The 25824-nt window shown below is 39.4% G+C and overlaps 1 protein-coding gene across 3 annotated transcripts in view; it reads left to right on the forward strand.

Annotated features, from left to right (window-relative positions):
• Nucleotides 1-25824, forward strand: part of afmid (arylformamidase) — a 142814-nt gene that overhangs the window by 43022 nt on the left and 73968 nt on the right. For all 3 annotated transcript variants that reach the window (XM_028791821.2, XM_028791818.2, XM_028791819.2), the window contains one exon: nt 3909-3957. In XM_028791821.2, coding sequence (XP_028647654.1) covers nt 3909-3957 — 49 coding nt within the window. The remainder of the gene's footprint in view (nt 1-3908; nt 3958-25824) is intronic.

Consider the following 25824-nt stretch of genomic DNA (forward strand, 5'->3'; position numbering starts at 1 on the left):
TTGCAAGTTGTGCTTCCCTTTTTTTTTGTTCTTTAATTTTGCCTTATACAATTTCTTGTATTAGGAATTTGTTAGTTTTCTCATACCCCTTGGGATCAGAGCGCAGGGTCAGCCATTGTACAACGCCCCTGGAGCAATTACAGGTTAAGGGTCTTGCTCAAGGGCCCAGCAGCATAGGATCTCTTTTGGCAGTGATGGGGAATTGAACCAGCAATCTTCTTTGACTCTCCTCTGAACAGTAACAGCATGGGATCCTCAAAGCAACTCTCAAAAGATCTGAAAACAAAGATTGTTCAGTATCAAGGTTTAGGGGAAGGCTACAAAAAGCTCTTTCAGAGGTTTAAACTGTCAGTTTCAACTGTAAGGAATGTAATCAGGAAATGGAAGGCCACAGGCACAGTTGCTGTTAAACCCAGGTCTGGCAGGCTAAGAAAATCCAGGAGTGGCATATGTACAGGATTGTGAGAATGGTTACAGACAACCCACAGATCACCTCCAAAGATCTGCAAGAACATTTTACTGCAGATGGTGTATCTGTACATCGTTCTACAATTTAGCGCAGTTTGCACAAAGAACATCTGTATGGCAGGGTGATGAGAAAGAAGCCCTTTCTGCACTCACGCCACAAACAGAGTTGCTTGTTGTATGCAGATTCATTTTGGAACAAAGTGCTTTGGACTGATGAGACAAAAATTGAATTATTTGGTCATAACAAAAAGCGCTTTGCATGGCAGAAGAAGAACACCACATTCCAAGAAAAACACCTGCTACCTACTGTCAAATTTGGTGGAGGTTCCATCATGCTGTGTGGCTAGTTCAGGGACTGGGGGCCTTGTTGAAGTCGAGGGTCGGATGAATTCAACCCAATGCCAACAAATTCTTCAGGATAACGTTCCAGCATCAGTCACAAAGTTGAAGTTACACAGGGGTTGGATATTCCAAGAAGACAAGGACCCAAAACACAGTTCGAAATCTACAAAGGCATTCATGCAGAGGGAGAAGTACAATGTTCTGGAATGGCCGTCACTGTCCCTTGACTTGAATATCACCGAAAATCTATGGGATGATTTGAAGCAGGCTGTCCATGCTCAGCAGCCATCAAATTTAACTGAACTGGAGAGATTTTGTATGGAAGAATGGTCAAAAATACATCCATCCTCTTCTGCTTATCCGAGGTCGGGTCGCGGGGGCAGCAGCTTGAGCAGAGATGCCCAGACTTCCCTCTCCCCGGCCACTTCTTCTAGCTCTTCCGGGAGAATCCCGAGGCGTTCCCAAGCCAGCCAAGAGACATAGTCCCTCCAGCGTGTCCTGGGTTTTCCCCAGGGCCTCCTCCCGGTTGGACGTGCCCGGAATACCTCACCAGGGGGGCGTCCAGGAGGCATCCTGATCAGATGCCCGAGCCACCTCATCTGACTCCTCTCGATGCGGTGGAGCAGCGGCTCTACTCTGAGTCCCTCCTGGATGACTGAGCTTCTCACCCTATCTTTAAGGGAGAGGCCAGACACCCTACGGAGGAAACTCATTTCAGCCGCTTGTATTCGTGATCTTGTTCTTTCAGTCACTACCCATAGCTCATGACCATAGGTGAGGGTAGATTGACTGGTAAATTGAGAGCTTTGCCTTACGGCTCAGCTCCTTTTTCACCACGACAGATCGATGCAGAGCCCGCATCACTGCGGACGCCGCACCAATCCTCCTGTCGATCTCACGCTCCATTCTTCCCTCACTCGTGAACAAGACCCCAAGATACTTGAACTCCTCCACTTGAGGCAGGATCTCGCTCCCAACCCTGAGAGGGCACTGCACCCTTTTCCGGCTGAGGACCATGATCTCGGATTTGGAGGTGCTGATTCCCATCCCAGCCGCTTCACACTCAGCTGCGAACCGATCCAGAGAGAGCTGAAGATCACGGCCTGATGAAGCAAACAGGACAACATCATCTGCAAAAAGCAGTGACCCAATCCTGAGTCCACCAAACCGGACCCCCTCAACACCCTGGCTGCACCTAGAAATTCTGTCCATAAAAGTTATGAACAGAATCGGTCAAAAATACCTCCATCCAGAATCCTGACACTCATCAAAGGCTATAGGAGACGTTTAGAGGCTGTTATATTTGCAAAAGGAGTCTCAACTAAGTATTAATGTAATATCTTCGTTGGGGTGCCCAAATTTATGAACCGGTCTAATTTTGTTATGATGTATATTGCATATTTTCTGTTAATCCAATAATAACGTAATGTCACTGCTGAAATTCTACTGTTTCCATAAGGCATGTCATATATTAAAAGGAAGTTGCTACTTTGAAAGCTCAGCCAATGATAAACAAAAATCCAAAGAATTAAGAGGGGTTCCCAAACTTTTTCATATGACTGTATTTGTACCTGTGTACGCGTGTGTACGCATTGTATAAAATTGAGATGCGTTGGAAAATTTAATTAACTGTTTGAAATCTGGAGCACCTTTAGAATATTCTAGTGACTTCATCAAACACTTAGTTGTCATTTTCGTCATCGTCCAACCCGCTACAGCAGGGGTGTCGAACTCCAGTCCTGGAGGGCCGCAGTGGCTGCAGGTTTTCATTCCAGCCATCTTCTTCATTAGTGACCAGTTTCTGCTGCTAATTAACTTCTTTTGCCTTTGTTTTAATTAACTTGACTTAGACCCCTCAGTTCTTTTTTTTTTCTTAATGAGGAGCCAAACAATAATGAGACACAAAACAAGCTGCCACATCACCAGCTAACCACATTATTTGAGCATAAAGAAAGGTGAGGGTCTCAGTAAGGCTGATCTCCGAAGTCACCAAAACATCTTAACGGTGTCCTTAGAAAAAAGAAAATCAACAGTTTTGGAAATGTCTGCTGTGGCAGAATGAGAGCAGCAACAGGCCATGGAATTAAATAATTGGTTTAATTAACAGCAAGAACTGGCTTCTCATTAAGGAACTGGTTGGAGTGAAATTGGCCGGAGTTCGAAGCCCCAGTTTAGCTGGTCATCGGTTTGCTTGCTTCACAGCTCATTTCTATTTGGCTGCCATTTATTGAAGAAGTGAATTCAGAGGACTGAATCCTTAAAAACAGGGCTATTAAAATGAAGGGAAAAAGGAGTTAATTAGCAGTGAAAACTGGTCACCGATTAGGAAAAGGGTTAGAATAAAAACCAGCAGCCACTGTGGCCCTCCAGGCCCGGAGTTCGACACCCGTGCGCTACAGTATATCCTAACACAGGGTCACGGGGGTTCTGCTGGAGCCAATCCCAGCCAACACAGGACACACACACTCACACACCAAGCACACACTAGGGACAATTTTAGGATCGCCAATGCACCTAACCTGCATGTCTTTGGACTGTGGGAGGAAACCGGAACACCTGGAGGAAACCCACGCAGACACGGGGAGAACATGCAAACTCCACGCAGGGAGGACCCAGGAAGCGAACCCAGGTCTCCTTAATGCGAGGCAGCAGTGCTACCCACTGCGCCACCCACTGTGCCATCATGCTGCCCTAGTTGTCATGTTTTGTTTATTAAATATTTTTGTAGTACTGACTCATATTAAAAAGTAATAATGATAATATAATGTAGTCACATGTTAGTATCACAAATAAAATGCATGTTTTGTAAAGCACTTTACAGTATTGTGTAGTTGAAAACAGATCAGATAGCTTGTGGGGGCTGAAATAGCTTTCATATACAGCAGATTCCAAGTCAAGAGATAAAAAAAAAAACTTGAAATATGACATTTATAAATTTCAAATTTTGGGGATTATTGCTTTTTCTTAACATAGTAGTAGAAAAATGTTGTCCTTTCAAAGACAGGCATTTAGAAACATGTATGAAATATAAAGTTGCACTGTGCCTGGTTTCTGTTTTGTTGCACCACTGACTTTTTTTTTTTCTTTTCCTGTTACAGATTTGCCTTTAGTGATTTACTTTCATGGCGGATATTGGCAGTTTCTAAGGTACTTTATAATTCAGCATCAGAAAGGATAATTCAAAGTAGGGATTTAATCTTGAGACCAAAAGGGAAGTTTAGCTGGTAAAAGAAAGTTTTTTTTGTTATATTTGTTATATTTAATTTATTGCTGCAGAGTAAGGAAAACCAATTAAATTTCCTGAAATTTAGACCTTAAAATTATCCACTATAGAAGATGAAAAGCAGCTTTTTGGAATTCCAAAAAGTAATCATTAACAAAGGTTTTGAAGAGAAATTAAACATTTGATAATTATTGTGATTAGTTTTTTGTCAGTTGTTAATGATTTAAGTTTAATCTTTCAGAGCTTAGGGTTCACACAGTTGCTTTGCTCATCACATACCTGTCACCCACAAGTAAAACATAGTTTTCCTGTGAACTGAAACAGAGGTACACTATATGGTCAAAAGTATGTGGCAACCCCTCAAAATTATTGACTGCAAGTGTTTAGTTACACTAATTGTTAACAAGGGCATCAAATCAAACACATAACCATGCCATTTCCATTGACAAATGTTGGCAGTAGAATGTTTCATACTGAGGAGCTCTTTGACTTTAAGTGTGGCACTGTCAGTGTGAGAAATTTCTGCTCAGCTAGTTCTGCCCTGTTCAGCTGTAAGTCCTGTTATTGCATTTAAGAGCAGCAGCAACTCAGTAATGAAATGGTAGACTATGCAAACTCACAGAGCAGGACTGTTAAGCGCTGAACTGCATAATGTATAAAAATTGCTTATCCACTGTTGCATCACTCACGACAGATTTACAAAATCACAAGAATGGTCAGGAGCTTCCGTAGTCAAATAGCTGCACTCATACCCAAGATTACTATGCGCAATGCTAAGTGTTGGCTGGAATGGTGTAAAGCATCTCACCATTGGACTCTAGAGAAATGGAAATGTGTTCTTTGGAGTGATGAATAGCACTTTACTATCTGGAAATTTGATGAATGAATCTGGATTTGGCAGATGCCAGGAGAGTGATGCCCGCTGCACTGTATAGTGCCTATTTGTGAGGCATAATGGTCTGGGGCTCTTTTTTAAGATTTGTGAATAGGTCCTTTAGCAGCAGAAGAGAATTGAATTGTTAAAACCTGTCCCCCTTGGGGGGAGACCTCTGTCATAATTTTTGACCCCCCCTAACCCCCCCCGCCTACCAAACCAACATCCTATATCTCCGCCCCCACTTAAGTTGCTAGAGGACATGTAACTCAATTTGCAAAAAGGAGCACCACTTTTAAAAATAATGAACATAAGAAAGTGTAAAAAAAAATAAGGAAATAATAATTAAAAATATGTATCACTTACTCTTTATAATACATAGCCAAGGAAGTGTGCAACTTTAAAATTTCATAAGGTTTAGGAAAAGTTTTAAAATTAAAATACACATCTCATTTTATTTCTAACAAATAGGCAAACAAGAAAACAACTTTTAATTAAAAGCTCATTGAGAGAAGAAGTGAAGATGTTGAGTCCACAGCCTTCAGGAAAACCAACTTTATTTTCATAAAAACAGGCACAGTCATCGGCTTTATTCAAAGTGGAGCTAACACTTTAATACACACAGACACTGCAAGTAAGCAGTAATGATGCCATGTTAGTGAATGGGTTAGACTGTTCTCTACATCAGCCATTGGCCAACCATCAGGTTACGTACCGAGGCTGTGAACCTGTGGTTGCATCAGAAATGGACAAGCTATTCCTGCCTGCGTTGATGGATTTTGGGGGTCTCAAAAACCTCACAGTACTTTCTGACAAAAAGTAAACAAATCCTAGGCAGTCTTTCTAAAATAAAGATTTCCTTTAAACTATAAGCATTTAAATGTTCCAAATTAAAGCCCCAAACAAATCATAAAACACTAAAGATTCCAAGCTCTATATAAAATCTAGCAAACACATTGACTAATGCTTATTAATCCCAGCTCCTAAAATATTTAATTGTAATGGTGCACATCGTGTGTTACTGGAAGAAGAATGTAATGGTATTTAAAAATTTTAGTTTTTTTACTTTAATATATAAGAGTTGGTAATATTTAATGTACATGTTTTATTTTAGTTATGCTGTAGCTTTTGAGTGAATAAACTATGTGACCAAGACCATATGCTTTAAGAGAAAAATAGCATTGCTTTTAATTTTGTGCATTTAACCAAGAGTTTAGCAAAACGTTATGGAGAAAGCTAAATGCAGGCAGAGGACAACAGCACAGGGCAAGAAGTGCTGACAAGAAGGCAATTTATATCAATGATGACATCATAATGTCAGGGATATCCATGGAAAGGGGGAGCAGAAACACGTGAATTAAGACAAGTATTTCAAAGACTAGTGATAAAGGTAAAAGTTTTTGCAGACACTGTGGGCCAAGTATGAGGACTTCAGAAGATGGACCTACTATACCTATTGCACTGTCGGTTAAACAAATTGAAGGAAATAAGCATGTTTTTAGATTAGATTAAATCAACTTTATTAATCCCAAGGGGAAACTATGATGCATACAGCAGCAGAAGCACATACATACTCAAAGGGCAAGTAATACAGCAAATGAGTCAATCGATAAATAAATAAATAAAATAAATAAATGCATGTTGTATAGAAATTTTAAAATGACTTAAACAATACATTGGGAGGAAACATTGAATTGCCAGCTAGCAGTGGTCAGAAAAGACCCCCTACTATGCTACTATGGACTGATAGAACATTTCCAGCAGCTTGCTGCATACATCAAAAGATCTGAGTCTCCTTTGGAAGTTCAGTCTGCTCTGACCCTTCTTGTACAGTGCCACTATGTTGTGAGACCCATCCAGTTTCTTGTTCATGTATACCCCCAGGTACTTGTAGCTCTGTGCCACTTCCGCGTCTTTCCCCTGGATGGTGACTGGTTTCAGAGGCTCCTTGGCACTATTAAAGTCCACTACCATCTCTTTTGTCCTGTTGATGTTGAGTTGCAGGTGGACTGAATAAACCTTTGGCACTATCAGAATTGCTAGATGCTATAAACTCCAGAGTGGGAAAGCAGCAGGCCCTGATTGCTACCCTACCGAATTTTATAAAACATTCTCAATTCAGTTAGCTTCCCTTTTATTAGCAACATTTACAGAAGCTAGAGACAATAAAATTGTACCTCAAACTTTTCGCCAAGCATTAATTACCGTCTTTCCTAAGCAAAATAAGGACTTATTACAATGTGCATCATACAGACCAATCTCACTTCTGAATAATGATGTTAAGATACTCTCCAAAGTCCTATCTAGAAAGATTGAGAAGGTGCTTCCTTTGGTAATATCACAAGACCAAACTGGATTTATTAAAAGCAGACGGTTAACTTCCAATCTCCGACACCAGTTTAATGTAATATATTCACCCACAAAGTCACCCCGGAGATGATGATATCATTGGATGCAGAAAAAGCATTTGATATGGTTGAATGGAACTACCTTTTCACTACATTAGAGAAATTTGGGTTTGGCCCAAACATTTGTGCATGGATCAAACTACTGTATACCAGTCCAGAAGCTTCAGTTTGTATTAAACTAGAACATGGTACTAAACAAGGATGCCCCTTGTCACCACTGCTTTTTGCAGTCGCCATTGACCCACTGGCAGTCCACTGTCAAAACACTTATAAAGGGGATTATTTGAGAATAACTTGAACAGAAAATTTCACCATATGCAGATGATATGGTACTTTATATATATCAGACCCACAAAAGTCTTGCAGTCTTAACAGCACTAACAGAATTTCAAAAGATTTTCTGGTCTCAGAATTAATTTGACTAAACGTGTGCTCTTCCCAGTGAACTTTCAAGCACACAATATTAGATTAGACACCTTCCCTTTTATCATCGCAGATCAGTTTAAATACCTAGGAGTAAACATCACAAGTAAACATAAAGCTCTTTATCAGCTCTTTTTGCTGTCTGCATGGAAAAAATTAAGCACAACTTGCATAGATGGTCTACCCTTCATCTCACTTTAGCTGGAAAAATTAACACCATCAAGATGATTATCCTTCCTAAGCTTCTTTTTCTATTTCCAAGCATTCCAGTATACATCAATAAGTCATTTAAGAAGTCAGATTCAATCATAATGTCATTTATTTGGAATTCAAAATATCCACGTATTAAAGTTTTACTCTGTTGGCCTAGCTCTCCTTCTCATGGATGGGGGTTGATTTGATTCAAACCTAGTTTTGTAAAATTTGACTTGCTTGTATGGAATATTATTTGATTTTAATAAATTCAATAAACTGTAAAAAAAAAAAAAAAATCTGAAAAGTGGGCTATTGTGGACATTGTTATTTAACTAGCTTGTATCTCATAAAGTATCTTACGGTTGACAGAAATGCAAGACCAAGGGTAAAGTCCCAGTGTCAGTTACTAAAAACAGCCATCAAGCCACTTTTTATTTAAAAAAAAAAAAAAACAAAAAAAACACAAAAAGCACTGGGAAATGACTCGGACAACATGCCTGCTTTCAAAATGGAGATGTGATGCTGCTTTTAAAAATGAGAACACAATGATTGCTTTAAAAAGATGAGTTACAAAGATGCACTGAAAATGACATGCTGTTTAAGGACACAAGTGCTTCATTATGGCTCATCTTTTTAAGAAATGTCTTAGTTGAATTAAGAAGAATGGACTCTTTAAATTACATGGATGTCTCTCTCATTGTTATACTGAAGCAGAGCTTGCTGTTTCGGACACTGATTTGAATTGTTCAGGTTGTATCTTTTATTCTGTTTTTGACTTCTAGTAATGAATGCCTGGTTTCTCTTCAAATAAACATCCATCCATCCATCCATTTTCCAACCCGCTGAATCCAAACAGGGTCACGGGGGTCTGCTGGAGCCAATCCCAGCCAACACAGGGCACAAGGCAGGGAACCAATCCCAGGCAGGGTGCCAACCCACCGCAGGACACACACAAACACACCCACACAACAAGCACACACTAGGGCCAATTTAGAATCGCCAATCCACCTAACCTGCATGTCTTTGGATTGTGGGAGGAAACCGGAGTGCCCGGAGGAAACCCACGCAGACACGGGGAGATCATGCAAACTCCACGCAGGGAGGACCCGGGAATCGAACCCAGGTCCCCAGGTCTCCCAACTGCGAGGCAGCAGCGCTACCCACTGCGCCACCTTGCCGCCCTCAAATAAACATCTTAATACATAATTCGCCTGCCTCTTCACTCACTCACTCACGTCCGTCCGAAGCCGAATGCGCAGTCGCCTTCTGCACAGCTGCCCGAAAACCTTACGAGACTGAAATCCAACCCCAACATCGCGGCAGGCGGCGGATTTAGCCTACGCATTTTGGGATTATTGTTCTGAAATCCCAAATCCTTCCGCCCAGGCGTAGGATATTAGCCGCGATCACAGCCAACCCTCACACTCAAAATAATACGTAAGAACATATTATTATTAAGTACTTTCAGCGGCAGGAACGACTCCACAGCCATCACGATCATTACACTACCGTCGTCTGCAGATGTTGATGTGTGCGAAGCGATTCTAAGCCGCATACAAATCTCCACAGGTGGCGCAGTATGCATTGTCGTGCGCTGCTGCTGGCCTATTCACACCAACCACTGAATGTTCACCACACCATCTGGAGTGATTTTAATGCCCCTTGCATCCTCGCTCTTTCAAAACTGCTTATTCTTGCAACTTGGTGCCAACGGCCGCAAAAATTCAGAGAGAAAGGCGACTTCGATTAAAGCTCTAGAGGCCTGAAAGGCGATTTCGACTACAGCTCGAGGCCTAATTACGCATTCTGATTCAATTACGCATTCATTCAATACACCTATATCCAGTTTGTGGTGCTTATACTTATTACTATTCCATATTTTACTGGAACATTCATCATTCAATATTATACTATAGGCCTAGAAAATTCATCAACTAACAGTACAAGACTGTACAGTAATGAGTAAAGCGGACTAAAATCATTACAAAAAAACTTCTTTGTTTCTTCTTCTACTTTTCGTTGATTTGTATTTCTCATTTTTTCCCTTTTACTGTCGTAGGCCTACATAATTATAAAATATGGCAATTTTTATGCACATGACACAAAATAAATTAAGCTTAAAGACTACATGTGTTTCCAAATTCAAAGGGCATTCCCTGTCAAACTAGCATTCGCTATAACTATAAACAAGTCACAAGGACAAACATTTGACATGGTAGGAATATTCCTTGCCGAACCTGTTTTCAGCCATGGACAATTGTATATGGCTTTTTCAAGAGTCAGAAGGGCAAGTGATGTGAAGGTGCAAGTTTAAAGATGGTAGTAATTTCCCTTGATGTGGCCCAAACAGTGAGAGTGTCTTCACAAAAAATGTAGTCTACAGAGAGATTTTACAACTTTAGTTGCATTCTGACAGGCCTCCAGTATACAAACAAAAAACGTTGTCATAGATAGCATGTATTTTTTAAGTGTACAGTATTTTTCGCCGTGATAAAGTCATACATATCCTAAACCTCTTAGTTAATTATCATTACTTACATCACTTTCTTATTTATTTTAATTATCATTTGTTCTTCATACACTGCTGACACAAACTCCTGCCTGTTTCTTCTTACGTTGTCGAAACGGGCTTTTTGTCTAGTAAGTAAAGATTAAAGTAAAGTTTGAATATTTCCTCTCTGAGTCTTTCCTTGTTTATTTATATCATCTGCCCCCAGTATGCTTGTTCAAGTGATTCGTAATTTGTTCAGCTCTTTGATAGGTAGTGATCTGTCCTTGTTGGATCATGTCAAATGATGCAAAACCTGAAGAATATAGGCTTCTTTCTGGACCCTGCTAAATTATTTTGAAAACAAGGTTGCCAAGCTCTGTTGCTGTATTTGATTTCTGCAACCCTTTCAAAGGTTATCTGCCAAGTCTCAGCAGAATTGCAGCTCTTGGCCTTTGATAGGATATTCTGAAGTGTCACCCTTTCAATGTAAGCACTCCAGGGCAGCAATAGGCCCTTTGAACCTTTAAAGGTATTCTTGCTTGCTATGTTTTTGAAGCTAACCTTGCCAGCCTTGGCCTTATTGCTCAATTTGAATTGTGTACTTGAAATTTGAGCAATGGGTGGATGTTCATCAATATAAAAAGAACCTTAGAGGTTAACATGCCTTTTGTGGACACTATTACACCACAAATCAAATGTACATTTGTAGGAAGTGTGATTTTAAAACACCTCCGACTACCTGCAAGGGGAAGAGGGCTATGTCAAGCTACCCTTATGAAGCAGGAAAAGAAAGACCTTTTGGCAATGCTATGAGCAGCCACCTGCAACAGCAGCTCCTGTGTATGTTTGTCTTCTTTATTGTTTGCTGCTTTTTTTTGATAAAATGGATAACCGAAAATCTAAGGAAGAACTTGCACTCACTTGCTTGTTACAGAAACTGCTGGACTTGTGCCTTTTGTCTCCCAGGTGCCCAAGAAAAGTAGGTACAGACCTTGACTGCCTTTGATTCTCGTAGGAAATGTAAGATCACTAAATGCTGACCAGGAATCAAAGGGAATACAAACTCAGTAGTCTTGTGCTTCACTGAAACATGGCTTAAAGCTGAAACTTTGGACTCTGCAGTTGCATTGGATGGACAAAAAATTGTACAAGCAGCTTGAAGCAGGTTTGAAAGTGGCAAGAAAAAGGGAGGTGGACTTGCCATTTTGTGAATGAAAAGTGGTATCACCCTGGACACATTACTCTTAAAGCACAGGTATGCAACATGAGTATTGAGCTGCTCATGGTGGGCTTACAACTTATTAAATGCCAATAGAATTTTCACATACCATCGTGCTGCCAGTTTACATCACGCCTTAGGCAGTTGCGACAATTGCAATAGACACTGTACACTCTGTAATAAGTAAACGCACTACTGGCTGTCCCAAGTATTTTCATCACAACCTCTGGGGACTTTAATCATGTTTCATTTTCACCATTTTTTACCTGTTTGTGGACTGTACAACAAGAGAAAACAGAACCCTGGACTTGTTATATACCAGTGTTAAAGAGACTATTAAAGAGACTATTTTAGTTTGCCACCTTTAGGCTGATTGGAACATAATTTGGTACACCTCATACCTGCATATAAACTCATTATCGAGCTGCTACTTGCCACCACCGGGACAACAAAGGCTGAGGAGTCCTTTGAAATGGATGCTTTTGAAAACACTGACTGGGATGTGCTTTGTGAGTCATACAGCCAGGACGTAGACAGACTCCTCCACTGTATCACAGACTACATCATGTTTTGTGTGGATAACACAGTCCCCACCAAGACAGTGTACTATTGTCCCAACAACAAGCCATGGGTCACAAAAGACTTCAAAGCCCTAATGAATATGAAGAAGAGAGGGAATAAAGATGAAGTCAAGGGGATGCAGTCAGACCTGAAGAAGAAGCTCCATGAGGGTGAAAGCCTGCTACAGAGACAAACTTGAGCACAAGTTACAACAAAACAACATGAAGGAAGTGTTGAATGAAATGAAAAACCTGTAAAACCTGGGGAGGAAGGGAACAAGAGCAGAGCTAATGAACTGAACCAGTTCTTCAACATGTTTGACTCATTCTTGTCGGTACAATTCTCTCCCAACACTGCTAGCCTCCTTGAGGAAGCTGAGGAGGTTTTGGAATCCCAAATGACGTCTGCACCCTGTGTGACCTTTTCCTACAATGGCATCACACCTGTGGTCTCCAGTGCCCCAGTATCGCTTGACTTTGTGTGTCTGCTGATTAAGTGAGGAGAGAGCTGGGAAAACCCTCCATAAACAAGGCTTCAGGGCTGGATGGAATTATCCCCAGCCAGCTTTGTGGGGTCCTTCAACACCTGTTCTCTCTTGCTTTGAATTAACAGAAGGTTCCCCAACTGTATAAAACATCATGTGTGGTCCCAGTGCCGTTTGCTCTTACTTCATACATCATGAAGATCTTTGAAAGGCAGGTTCTAGAACAATTACAAACCCTGGTTTCAGAACATCTAGATCCTTTGCAGTTTGCCTACCGAACACATATAAGAGTGGAGGATGTTCTAAACTACATGCTCCACAGAGCCTACTCACCCTTGAACAAAGCCAGCACCAGAGACAAGATAATACTCTTTGACTTTTCCAGTGCTTTTAACATCATTCTGCCTCATCAACTGGGGAAAAAGCTGTAGACTTTGACTCATGATGTCCTCACAGTCTCCTGGACCATGGGCTACATGACCAACAGACAACAGTTTGTGTGTCAGAAATGGGTGTGTGTAATTCTGGAGCACCTCAGGGAACTGTTCTTTTTCTCATTTACCCTCAACACATCAGATTTCCAGCACAATACCAGCACTTGCCATGTACAGAAATTTTCAAATGACTTGTCCATAGTAGGCTGCATTAATTATGGAATCAGAGTACAGGAAGGCAATGTAGGACTTTGTCTTGTGGTGCAGGGACAACAACTTGCAACTCAACGTCAGCAAGACAAAAGAGCTGGTGGTGGACTTCAGGTATGCCAAGGAGCCTCTGAAACTAGTGACGATCCAGGAGGAGGATGTGGAAGTTGTGCAGAGCTACAAATACCTGTGAATTTGCATAAATAACAAACTGGACTGGTCTGAGAACACAGCTTTGTACAAGAAGGGCTAGATCAGATTGTACTTGCCAAGGATACTCTGGTCTTTTGATGTACCTAGATTCTGGAAGTATTCTATCAGTCCATAGTGACCAGTGTGTTTTTCTGTGCTGCAGCATCCTGAGCTCAAAAGAAGCACAATGCCTGAATACATTTTTCAGGAAAGGCTGCTCTGTCAGAGGGCTAAACCTGGACACACTGGATGCTGTTGTAAAAAAAGAGGATAGTGGCAATATTTCAGTGTTTCCTCCAGGAGCACTTGTTAAGTTAATTTTAAAATAAAATTTTGAAATATCTACACAATATACACTTGTATACTTATTCTTATTGTTTACATTTCTGTTGCCGTATGCATCTGAATTTCCGCATGGGATTATTAAAAGTTTATCTAATATAACCTAATCTAAAAATTTAATCTTCAGCCATTTAAACACACTAACCTATTCAGCACTCTTGCTCATCATCACCCTTTCTAAAAATGATAGGGGTTTTTCTATTTTTCTTCTGTCAAAAAATAATTTTCAGTGGTAACTACAAACTATCAGTAGGCCTATATATTTTATAATAATCATACCTCTTCAAATTGTTGAATTATATTGTTTTTAATGTAGTTGAGCAGTGACAGTGGCAAGGTGAGCAGAATTGGCAAAGATAATAAATATATTGTTACAAAAATTAAAAGTAGGAAAAGGCATTTTGTGAAGTTAAGTCTTACGCTCTGGGACCTGTTCTCAGAATGTAAGATTTTTACATGATATGGTTATGAAATAGGTTTCTTTATTTCACCAACAAAAATTCCCTTCCACAACTGTTATTTTATTAATTCTTGGAATAGAAAAAAAACCTGGCATCCTGAGGTCATAATGTGCGCTCTGATTTGTAAATAATGATAAGTAGGGCCCACGATTTACCGCGGCCCACGGAATTTAACACCACACCACGGAATTTAGGGTTTTGCAGCGGTAAAATGGCACACCGCGGAATTAACCTAACTGCCGCAGAAAATACCAAATCTGAATGAAATCTCACCATTTGAGGCATATTGATATTAGTATGATTAGTTTTGATTACTTCTTTAAGTTCTTTCTTTAGGCTATTGCATCATCTCATTAGTGATAAACTTAACGAGCTGAGAGCTGAACTTGAATTTGTATCTGTTCACTGCCAGCCAATTATGAACCCTCTGACTTCTTTTGAGGCACAGACATTCATGGCTGTTGATGTCTACAACAAAGTGTCTGACTTACTGTCTTGCCTGAAATCGTCCGGATTTCCAATTGCAACCAGCAGCTGTGAAGATGCAAAGCACAATGCTGCTGCTAGACCTATTCAGATCTGTGAGAATATTTGATCCACGACAGCTACCACTCTTATCGAAGAATTTTGCTGATCATGCACAATCAGTGCCAACAATGATGGCTGCAGCAGCTGAATGGCAAGCTTATCTGGACATAGCATCTCGTGAAGTAATTCCAGCTGATATCACTGCTTTTTGGTGTGCCTTAGAGGACAGACTGCCTCGCTCTAGCTTAACTTGCTAAAGTTTACATTGCGTTGCCGATCTCTTCCACTGCGATGTTCTCTGTCACAAGAAAACCTACGAGCTTACAGTGCCATTTTCTTCAGCAATAAATAAACAATAACTTTAGAAACATTATTCAGTAGTTTGGTGAGAATAATATTAGGCCTACATATGTTTCAGCATCATTTGCCTAAAGCAAATCTGTGGATTAAAATGTGCGGATGTGAACGCTTTGATATACCTATTTGATTAGTATTACGAATTATGATTGATTATTATTAAGGATTAAGAATAAGAAAAATTGCATTTATTTTGCTTGGGCAATGAATTAGTTTTATGGAGTTCTGGTACTGCATTTGCCACGCCGCGGAATTTAGAAAAAAATGCCGCCGAGTTTACGAATTCTTGCCGTGGTAAATCGTGGGCCCTAATAAGTTCAGATAAGTAAGCAGGACCTTGGCCATTGGCTTTAGATGTTCCACAACATAATTACAGTTGAATTTCTTTCATCAGAGGATATCAGAATGTTGTTCACAGCACTGTGACCAGTGTGGAAGCCAGACTAGAATTTCTGAAATAAATTGTGATGTGTAAGGTGAGACTGAAGCTGATTGGCTACTACTTTTTCAGGTATTTTATAGAGAGAGGGTAAATTTGAAAAGGGTTTATAATTATTAAGTATATGTGGGTCTAGGTCTGACTTTTTAAGTAATGGTTTGATAACTGAAACTGTAAGTGCCTCAGGATTCAGAAGTTAGCCTACAGGGAGAGCTTTTGAAAAGTTTGGATACATTTAAATATCTAGGATCAGTGGTAGCCCAAGATGGAAAACTAGATGCAGAGATAACCCGCAGTATGGATGGAACATTTGGAAGAAGTCATTAGGAGTATTCTGTGATTGCATAATTCAGGTCAGGTCAGGGAGCATGCACTGGTACAGTGTGTTGCCGTACTCATCACACAGTGAAACAGCTCGAGATCCTGGTTGGCAACCTCCCAGGCAGATAAATGGTCTAGTCCCACCCTCTGGAAATGACCATCTATCTGCAACAGCCAGGTGTTAAGTGGGCATCCTCTTGGCCTGGTCCAGCCACTTGGGTCTTCAATAATGAGGATCCTGCGAGCTGGATCACCTTTGGGGAATCATGCCACATGGCCTTAGTGCCGTAACAGATGCTCCCTCACAATGCAGGTAATGTGCCTCATTTGGGACTCCGTGAGCAACCGCTCATTCAACACAAAGTCAAACTAGCGGTACCCAAGGATTCTCTGATTAGAGACAGTACCAAAAGAATCCAGTCTTTATCTTGGGTCACTGGATAGTTTCCATGTCTTGCAACCATATAGCAAGACAGGAAGCATCAAGACTGTAAGACTTGGACCTTCTTCCTTTTGCATAGATATCAGGAGTGCCACACACCCCTTTCTAGTCACCTCATGAACCCCCATGCCCTCCCAATCCATCTACTGACTTCATAGGAAGAGTTACCAGAGACATGAATGTCACTGCTGAGGTAAGCAAACCTCTCGACAAGGTCAACACAATTAAGTTAAAGGTAAGGTTTTTAAAACAGTGATTAGAAATGTATGGAGCTGAGACACAGGCAGTAAAGTGAGTGCAGGAGAAGACGTTAGATGTGGCAGAAGTGAGAATGTTGAACTGGATATGTGGAGTTAAAAAAAAAAAAAAGAATAAATGAGAAGATCAAAGGCACAACAAAAGTGAGGAAGAAATGTAAGTATAGGAAAGTAGGTTGAAGTTGTAATGGGATATGGACATACTGTATGATAAGGAGAGACAATGAATATGTAGGCAAAAGAGGGATTGGATGAAGTATAGGGAAGAGAAAGTGTGGTAGTCCAAAATGAAATTGGATGGATAAAGTAAAAGATATGAAGGAAAAGGGGCTTGACTGGCAAAGAGGTGCAGGACCAAGCTGTTTGGATAAGGTTGATCAAGAACATCAACCCCATATGTAAGTGACAAAAGATGAAGAAGAATTAGTAAATCCATTTGCCATTGAGAGTCTAATGTATATTGTATACATGAACCTTATTTCTGTTAAAATGTATTCTGGCCAGTTTATGAATTGTTTAATAATATGGACCAGGTAGCCAATCGCATACCTATTGATCTTTAATTTTTTGCCCTGACACATCAAGTGCTCTGAGTCTTTTCTCCCAAAGCTTCTCTTCATGTAACTCTCCATCGTTGATAGTAAAAGAAAAATATCAGCTGTTTAAGAAAATCAAAGGTATTTTGACTATTTCAAAACACATTAGTAAAAATCAGAGATACTTTATTGATCATTTCTAAAAACATAATTAAAAATAAGTAACATGTTTGAAAGAAACAAAATAGTTTATATTATAGGATCACTAGCCGATGCCCGCCGTAGCATACGGCGGTGTAAGAATAGGAACGGCAAACGGTGAGAAAGGAATTCAGAAATCAAGAAGAAATAAATACTTCTTGAAAGACGCAGTGTGCATATAGAATTTCCGGCCAAGCAGGATTACATGTGAAAGTGATAAATAAATCAGGCTTTCCAAATTTACATACTATGGCCTTGGAATCCGGATAGTTTTGTTGCATGTATTTTGGACTTCCTGGAAATGTGGACGGTAATACTGTATTATCATTTTGCCTACACATACATTGTTATTTTCAGTGTTTGCTTGCAGTGCGTCTGATAGTCATTTGTATTGTTCCACACGCAGATCTTGTTGATGTAATCTGAGATAGCTGAGATGCGCAGCATCTGTTTTAACATACGCATCTACGATGTACCGTTGGAATAGTTTGTCGCTGGAGTGCAAAATACTAAATGTATTCCTCATTGCTAATCTGTAAGCGTAAAATTGGCATTGAGTAAGCCTTATTCGCTTGCCGGTTCTTTTATCGGGAACATGTTGTAAATCTTTGTGCCAGCCAATGTCTCCGTAAGGGAATAAATGTGGGTAAACCATAGAATCGCAATTGATATTGAGCGTGGAAATCTGTTTACAGGAATTGCCTATGGGATAGATGCAAGTGTCCCTTTCGGCAGGCGGTTCGCCATCTTCTCCGACGAAAATCGCTGCAACATCGGTGTGACATGTCGAGGCATTGTATCGTTGTAAATCCTGCCTTGCGCTGTGTCAAAAACATACAACTGTCCATATCCTGGAGAGGTAGAAGTGTTAGCGTATAGTGGAGAGATTTGGTGATAAATTTGCCCATGTATTTTAAAACAGTATGGTCCGTGGCCAGGAGGTTGAGTTATCTGTGCACACATGGAAGCAAACGCTAGAGAAGAGGGAAGGGTTTGGAAGAGGACGAATAGGAATCGAGAAATGCCGTGTCGGCTGCGTGTGGGCAGGACTAGTTTTGAAGTGGGAAGCAGGACGAACCAGAAAAGAAATATATATAAGAGATTCAGTTCAGACACATCTACTTTTTCCATATCATATTCCCCATAAATCTCAAAAGGTGCATTGGACATAGCATGCTCAGAAAAATGCCATTTTCAGAAAGCATCAACTATTTCTTATTATTGATCATCCATGTCATAAAATGCTTGTACAGTGGCTTCATTGATAGAATGTTCATTTTCCAGTTCATCAACAATATTTTCTACAAGCACCTGAGTTTTATGAAAAATCAGTAAGATGTAAAAACAACTCGGTGCTTTTATGTCCTCTTATGGAAAATGTCCATTACATTTTGCTTAGATGGTTATATCCCCTTCTTGAAGTAATATCTGCTTCTCAGTTTGGGCTCAGTCAATGGAGCAAACCTTGGCTTGACAGAGTGGATCTCAGCTTTCAGGTCCACAAAGAGAAAGTGACTCATCAGGTTTAGGTTTTAGAAAGAAAGCAGGTTTCAGAGAGTGCCAGCCTTGAAGGAAGAGATGAGTGCAGCTAGTTTTTAATGGAAGATGTTTCCTCTGGTGATTGGATCAAAGTTACATAAAGATAAAAAAACAATGCCTGGTCATAGGTGTGATATTTTGTCCATCAGTGTTACTCATTCTTGAGGTATGGTTTCTTGTTCGAAACCTGGGTGTCCAGCTGGTGAATTTTTGTCAGAGGGATCCCACAGAGATGGCAGTTCAACTCTTATTTACACTTTTGTCATCAGATGAAGTACTGTACAGGCTGATACTAGTGTGGTAGTAGCTGTGCAACGATTCATTGAGGAATTATTGGGTTGGGGTTAGATGCAGCTGCTTTTTAGCTCTGCAGAGAATCTGAGTAAATAATGCATTAATCAAACACACTATGTGATAAGTCACATCTTTTTGGGCCTATATATACCTAAGGTTTTTTGCACTAGACCAAAACGTTCCTAAACTGCTTGTAATGTTATTTTCTGCTATTTTCACTATTTACACCTATTTACACAGTAAGTATTTCAGCAGTGAGTGATTTAGAAAACTTTTGCATGCGGCAGTTTTCAAACATTTTAGCCAAACACTTGTTCCATTTAAATTAATGGTATCACTTATAAAATGCTGGTACAAATAGACAATACTTTTGTAGTGTTTTTACATTAGATCAGTGCCTGTTAATCAATAAGCCAGGAGTGAAGCAGCTCATCGAACCTAGGAAAAAAAAAATGCTAATGGTATTGTGCACATAGGTGCTTCGGACTTCTAGTTTCAGCTATTAAAGGACTGGTCAAGTATGCACATAGCTTTCAATCAAGTGATAGGAACTGAGCACAAAGTATAGGTATACATTCCCTTTTTCAATCCAGTTGAAGTTTGGTAAGTTTAGAACAGCCGTTTTAACTTGGACAGCATGATAGCACAGAGCTGTCATTCCTGACTCACAGTGCTAACTTTATGTGTCTTGCCTATTCTGCCCACTCATTTCTGACGTTGTGGTCCAGAAGCCTGGGAGTGCACATGATGCATATATAGTATCTGGTCCTGTTCTGAGGTGTATCATAATGCAAGAGAAGGTGCATTTGCTAGTAGATGATGTGGAAGAAATTTACAGGCAGCCCCCACTGGAATGCCCCAGTTTAGGAAATAAAACACAGGCAGAAGAAAGCGTCAATCATTTTTTCTTTATCTAAGCCTTGCAAGAGGCAACACAGCATATCTTATTAGCAAGTGTTACAAAGGAAAGGAGCGTCCTCTGTGCTATATTTATACAATTCATTACATAATCAGAAATTTTTTAACATGATTGGTTACACCCAGTTGTTATCATGACATACATTGATACCTTAAATAACCACAATTAACCCCGTCCCCTAGGTTGATTGACAGTCCTGTCAACTTAGGAGTACGTAACTTTAAAATGTGTCCAAAAGTATGCTACGTGTAAAGGGTTTGCATGCTCATTCCCTTTCTCAAGGTCTGCAAGACAAAGGGCTCTTCCTTTTTAATCTAGCTGGGATCATCAACAGGAAACCTAGCCTAAGCATTAAAATACTATAATGATTATGCATTAAATATAACCTTTTTTTTCTTGAGCATTATATATTTTTTTGCTATAAAATAACTAAAAAATGCATTATCTTTTTTTTTATTTTATTGACTTTATTAAAATCAAATAACATTCCATACAAGTAACTCAAGTTTTACAAAAAAATAGTTCAAAACAAATCAACCCCCACCCCTGAGAAAGAGAGCTAGGCCAGCAGAGTTAAAATTTAAGCTAGTAAAAATAAGTAAATAGATAAATTAATAAATGAATAAAGATAAATGGAATAAAAGAGGGCAGAGAACCTGCTTCCTCAATTTAAATGCTGATTCTAAAATGTTATTAATTAGATCCTGCCAGGTTTTGAAAAAGTTTTGTGCAGATCCTCTAAGTGCAAATTTGATTTTTTCCAGTTTCAAATAGTTTAAAACATCAGTTACCCACTGACGTGAAAGAGGTGTGTTAGCATTCTTCCAGTTGAGCAAGATAAGTCTACGTGCCAATAGTGTAGTAAAGGCAATTACAGTTTGTTTGTCCTTCTCCACTTTAAGCCCACACAGCTGTTAGTGGATTAGGAGGGACTGGGACACCAAGGCTGTCTGAAAGGCATTTAAAGATTTTGGTCCAGAATGATGTTAATTTGGTGCAGGCCCAAAACATGTGGCCCAGTGAAGCCAGAACTTGATTGCAGCAGTCGCAGGTTGGATCTTGCCCTGGAAACATTTTGGACAATTTTAAACAAGAGACATGTGCTCGATATATAATTTTTAAGTTGAATAATTGTATGCTTTGAACATATGGAGCTCGAGTGAATTCTGTGCATTGCTCCTTTCCAGTCCTTTTCTGAGATGTTGAGTGAGATATCCTCTTGGATCTTTGAAATGGAGGGACTGTAAAATAGTTCCTACATTGGTTCCATATTTTGAGTGAGTGAAGCACAATTGGGTTGTTAGTATATTGGCGATAACTTGTATTTATTGGGGAGCAAAGCAAGGAATGTAAAGAAGTACTGCAGGATTTTATTTTTATTGCCAAGCCTGTGTATGTTCATCTATATGTGTCCATGTCCAGGTTTTTATAGCTTGTATATTTGCTGCCCAGTAATAAAATTGAAAGTTAGGTAGACCCACACCCCCTTCCACCTTTGGTCTTTGTAGGGTCGCCCTTTGGATATGTGGATGTTTTGAATTCAAAATAAATGAGGTTATAGTTGAATCTAATTCCTTAAAAAATGATCTATTGATGTATATTGGAATGTTTTAAAAATGAAAAGAGAAGCTTAGGGAGGATATTCATCTTAACAATGTTAATTCTTCCAGCTAAAGTGAGATGAAGGGTTGACCATCTATGCAAGTCTTGCTTAATTTTTTTCCATACAGACTGCACAATTTTGTTGATAAAGAGCTTTATGTTTACTTGTGGTGTTTTTCCCTAGGTATTTAAACTGATCTGCGATGATAAAAGGGAAGGTGTCCAATCTAATATTGTAGATCTTTTATTTAAATTAATTCTGAGACCAGAAAGCTTTTGAAATTCTGTTAGTGCTGTTAGGACTGCAGGTACAGTATTCTGTGGATCTGATATATACAGTACCATGTCATCTGCATATGATGATTATGTGAATTTTCCCTTGGGATTAATAAAGTATCTATCTATCTATCTATCTATCTATCTATCTATCTATCTATCTATCTATCTATCTATCTATCTATCTATCTATCGAGAAATTATTTTCAAGACCTCTGTTAATCCCCTTTATCTCATTAGCATTTTGATAATGAGCTGCCAGTGGCTCAGTGGTGATTGCAAAAAGCAGTGGTGACAAGGGGCATCCTTGTCTGGTACCACATTCTAGTTTAAAGTAATCTGAATTAATGTTGTTAATACAAACTGAAGCTTCTTGATTGATATACAGTAGTTTGATCCATACATAAATGATCAGGCCAAACCCAAATTTCTCCAGTGTAGTGAACAGGTAGTTCCATTCGACCATATCAAATGCTTTTTCTGCATCCAACAATAATAATATCTTCGGGGTGTTAGACTTTGTGGGTGAATAAATTACATTAAACAGGCATTGTAGATTGGAAGCTAAGTATCTGCCTTTAATAAATCCCATTTGGTCTTGTGATATTACCAAAGGAAAATGCATCATCTTAATAGCTCAGAAGATAAAAATATGAAATTTGACTACAAACTCAGCAGATAATAAAGTTGGGCTCCTTTTAACTGTAGTAGGCTGAAGACATTGTGAAAGCTCTGAAAAAGTCCAATGTATTTATGTCAACTTACTAAGGGGTGGTGTTTCCCAGTTTTCTTCTTCCTCCTTCAAGCTAGAGTCACTGAATACACAAATATCCTTCCCAGAAAACATAGATTCCACTTTTAATTCATTTCATTTGGTTAGGCAGTTTTCCTTTATTAATAGCCTCATCAATTTTTAAAATAAGAGATTTCGTAAAAGCCCAGTCTTTAATGGAAAAGGTAATTTCAATCTCGCATTCTTTTATTTCATTTTTACAGTTGTCTTCCCCTTATTTCTTGGATATACTCTTTATATTCAGGAAGGTTAGACTCTTTGTTGGAAATTACCATGGTGAGATGTCCCAGAGCATTTCTTTTTTACTTCTCCTTGTCTCAAAGTACAATTAGAATCATACTAAGCTGAAACAAATTAGTGGTTCCATTGCTCAGTCATACTGGGAAACAGATTTATTTTCGTTGGAGTGTTTGCAAGTCCTTCAATTGTTTGTGATTTGAAAGTCACAGCGATATCACTAAAATCTACATGTTTATAAGGTCCACCCAAAGTGAAAAAATAGTGGTCTTTCTTTGCATGCTTCAGAAGGGTGTAGTGACACCCCACAGCTTTCCATTTATAGGTATTTAGAGGAGATGAAGATGTTCCTCATGGGTGGAGGCAGGTGGGGGGGGGGGGGGAGTGGATGTTTCAGTGGTTCATAAATCATGACAGATGTCTCCCCCTAAGGGGGGGGGGGGGGGTTAAAGGTCATAAATCAATATTTGTTTGTATGGCTTAACCTTGACAGTTAAATTCTCTTCTACTCCTCTTGGTTTCAGTGAGAAATAAATACTGTTACTACTACACATTACAAAGATATTTTAGACAATTGTGCGTTTCCAGCTGTGGGGCAACAGTTTGGGAAAGGTTTTTTTTGTTCAAGCATGACTGTGCTGTAATGGACACAGTCCGGTCCATAAGACATGATGTGATCAGTCTGGTGTGGAGGATCTCAAGCTGTCTGAACAGAGCCCTAACCTTATCCCTATTGAACTCCTTTGAAATACATTGGAATGCTGAATGTGAGACACATCTTCTCACCCAACATTAGTACCTGACCTCAAAAACAGTCTTTTGGCATTACAGTGGAACCTCGGTTTGCGAGTAACTTGGTTTACGAGTTTTTTGCAAGACGAGCAAAAATTTTTAATAAATTTTGACTTGATAAACGAGCAAGGTCTTACAGTACGAGTAGTATGTATACGCTTTGTCTGGTGAGCATCATGTGATCACAACTGAGCTGATGGTTCTTCTCTCTCGCTGCGGGATTGTGGGCAATCGTCTCCTATTTTCCGTCTGAGTCGGCGTGCCTCTCTCATATAGTCAACATCCGTACGAGCATATACTGTTTACTGTTTATTAGCATTGTGACTGTGTGTGTGCGTGTGTGTGTGTGTGTATGTGTGTGCACACGCACGCTCGTGTGTGTGTGTGTGTGCTGTGACGTGCGAGTCCCCGTCTTGCACCCTAAAACACGAAGCTGAGTCTCAGTACTTTAGCTACATCAGCTTTATTCAGCTTGAAACAGCAACAGCGCGGTTATTTATTGTAGCGGGATCTGCCACTCTCATATACACAGACACAGCAGTCAGGCAGGGCCCTGCACATTTATAATGTTCCTTGTTCCACCCATCGACGGCAGGTGCTTATAGCATGTCTGCGATCTTTTCAGATTCGCTTTTACGGCGAAATGCTACAGTGCTGGGAGACTGCGATTGCTTTGGGACGCTCTTCTGCATGTTGTCCCATTGGGTGGAATCCCACAATAGTTTAGAAACTCACTCACACCAGCCATGATTCTTTTCAAAGGTAAAGTGCAGGTTAATTTGTTTTATGTATTTTTACTTTATATTTTGTATTAATCATTTTATATGAATAGTTTTGGGTTGTGGAACAAATCATCTGAGCTTCCATTATTTCTTATGGGGAAATTCACTTTGATATACGAGTGCTTTGGACTACGAGCACATTTCCAGAACGAATTATGCTCGCAAACCAAGGTTCCACTGTATTTGGTGTAACTGTCAGGTGTCCACAATCTTTTGACTATTTAGTGTAATTTTAACACTTCGATTGTTTTCAATGTCAGGAAGCATTAATCAGTTGTTAAACAAAGACTGAACTAACATGATCTAAATTTCATCTGTTAGTGTTTGTCAAGAACACACTATGAAAACAGACTTTATGTTGGTTACAGAAAATGTACTTTGAAGGAGTACTACATAAAAGGGTTTGCACAGTTATACAACAATAGGATTGAAAGCTTCTTATTTTTAATTATGTTTTACTAAAATAATACATTTGTTTTTCACTTAGTTACTGGTTACAAGTTCTTTTTAAATTTAAAAAATGTGAAATGATTTGTCTTGAGTTACATTTAGAAATGGGGAAATTTCAATAAGGATGAGTAGACATTTGTCTTTTACTGTATATACTATAAAATATGTTACACTCCCTCATACCTCAGTTTGTCATTGTGAGTGTGAATACTGTATGTGTGTATGCCCCCCGATGGCATCTTATCCGTGTACCAGTAAGTGTAAGAATAAGCGGTAATGAAAATAATCGATGAATGACCTTATTGTTTGGAACTGTAGTTGTAGCTGTTTGTTGAGGGTTTCCAAATAGTTTAAATAATTCAAAACCAGAAAGGCTCCAGCAATTAGTATATCTAATGTACAACAAACTCCACAGTCCAAATGTCTTTGCTTTAAAAAAAAATGTGACATTCAAAGCAAACAGTTCACACAAAAGCAAAAAAGAAAGTTAATAATACACAGAATAAATTAGAAAAAAGAACTTATTGTCTATGATGTTCCCTTTAAGGCTCAAGTGTCTAGATTGTATTTCTTAAAGTTTCTATGTGTTATCACATACACTAGGACCATACACACAGAACGTTAACAGTCAGAAAACTATGTGGCTTTACACCTTTCTGTCTAACAGTTCATGTTTCTTTCTATCTGTCTAACTTCAATCTGAGATCATTCCTTGTCACACAGAGATATAGC

This window comes from Erpetoichthys calabaricus, chromosome 14, assembly GCF_900747795.2.
Source record: "Erpetoichthys calabaricus chromosome 14, fErpCal1.3, whole genome shotgun sequence".
Lineage (NCBI taxonomy): Eukaryota > Metazoa > Chordata > Cladistia > Polypteriformes > Polypteridae > Erpetoichthys > Erpetoichthys calabaricus.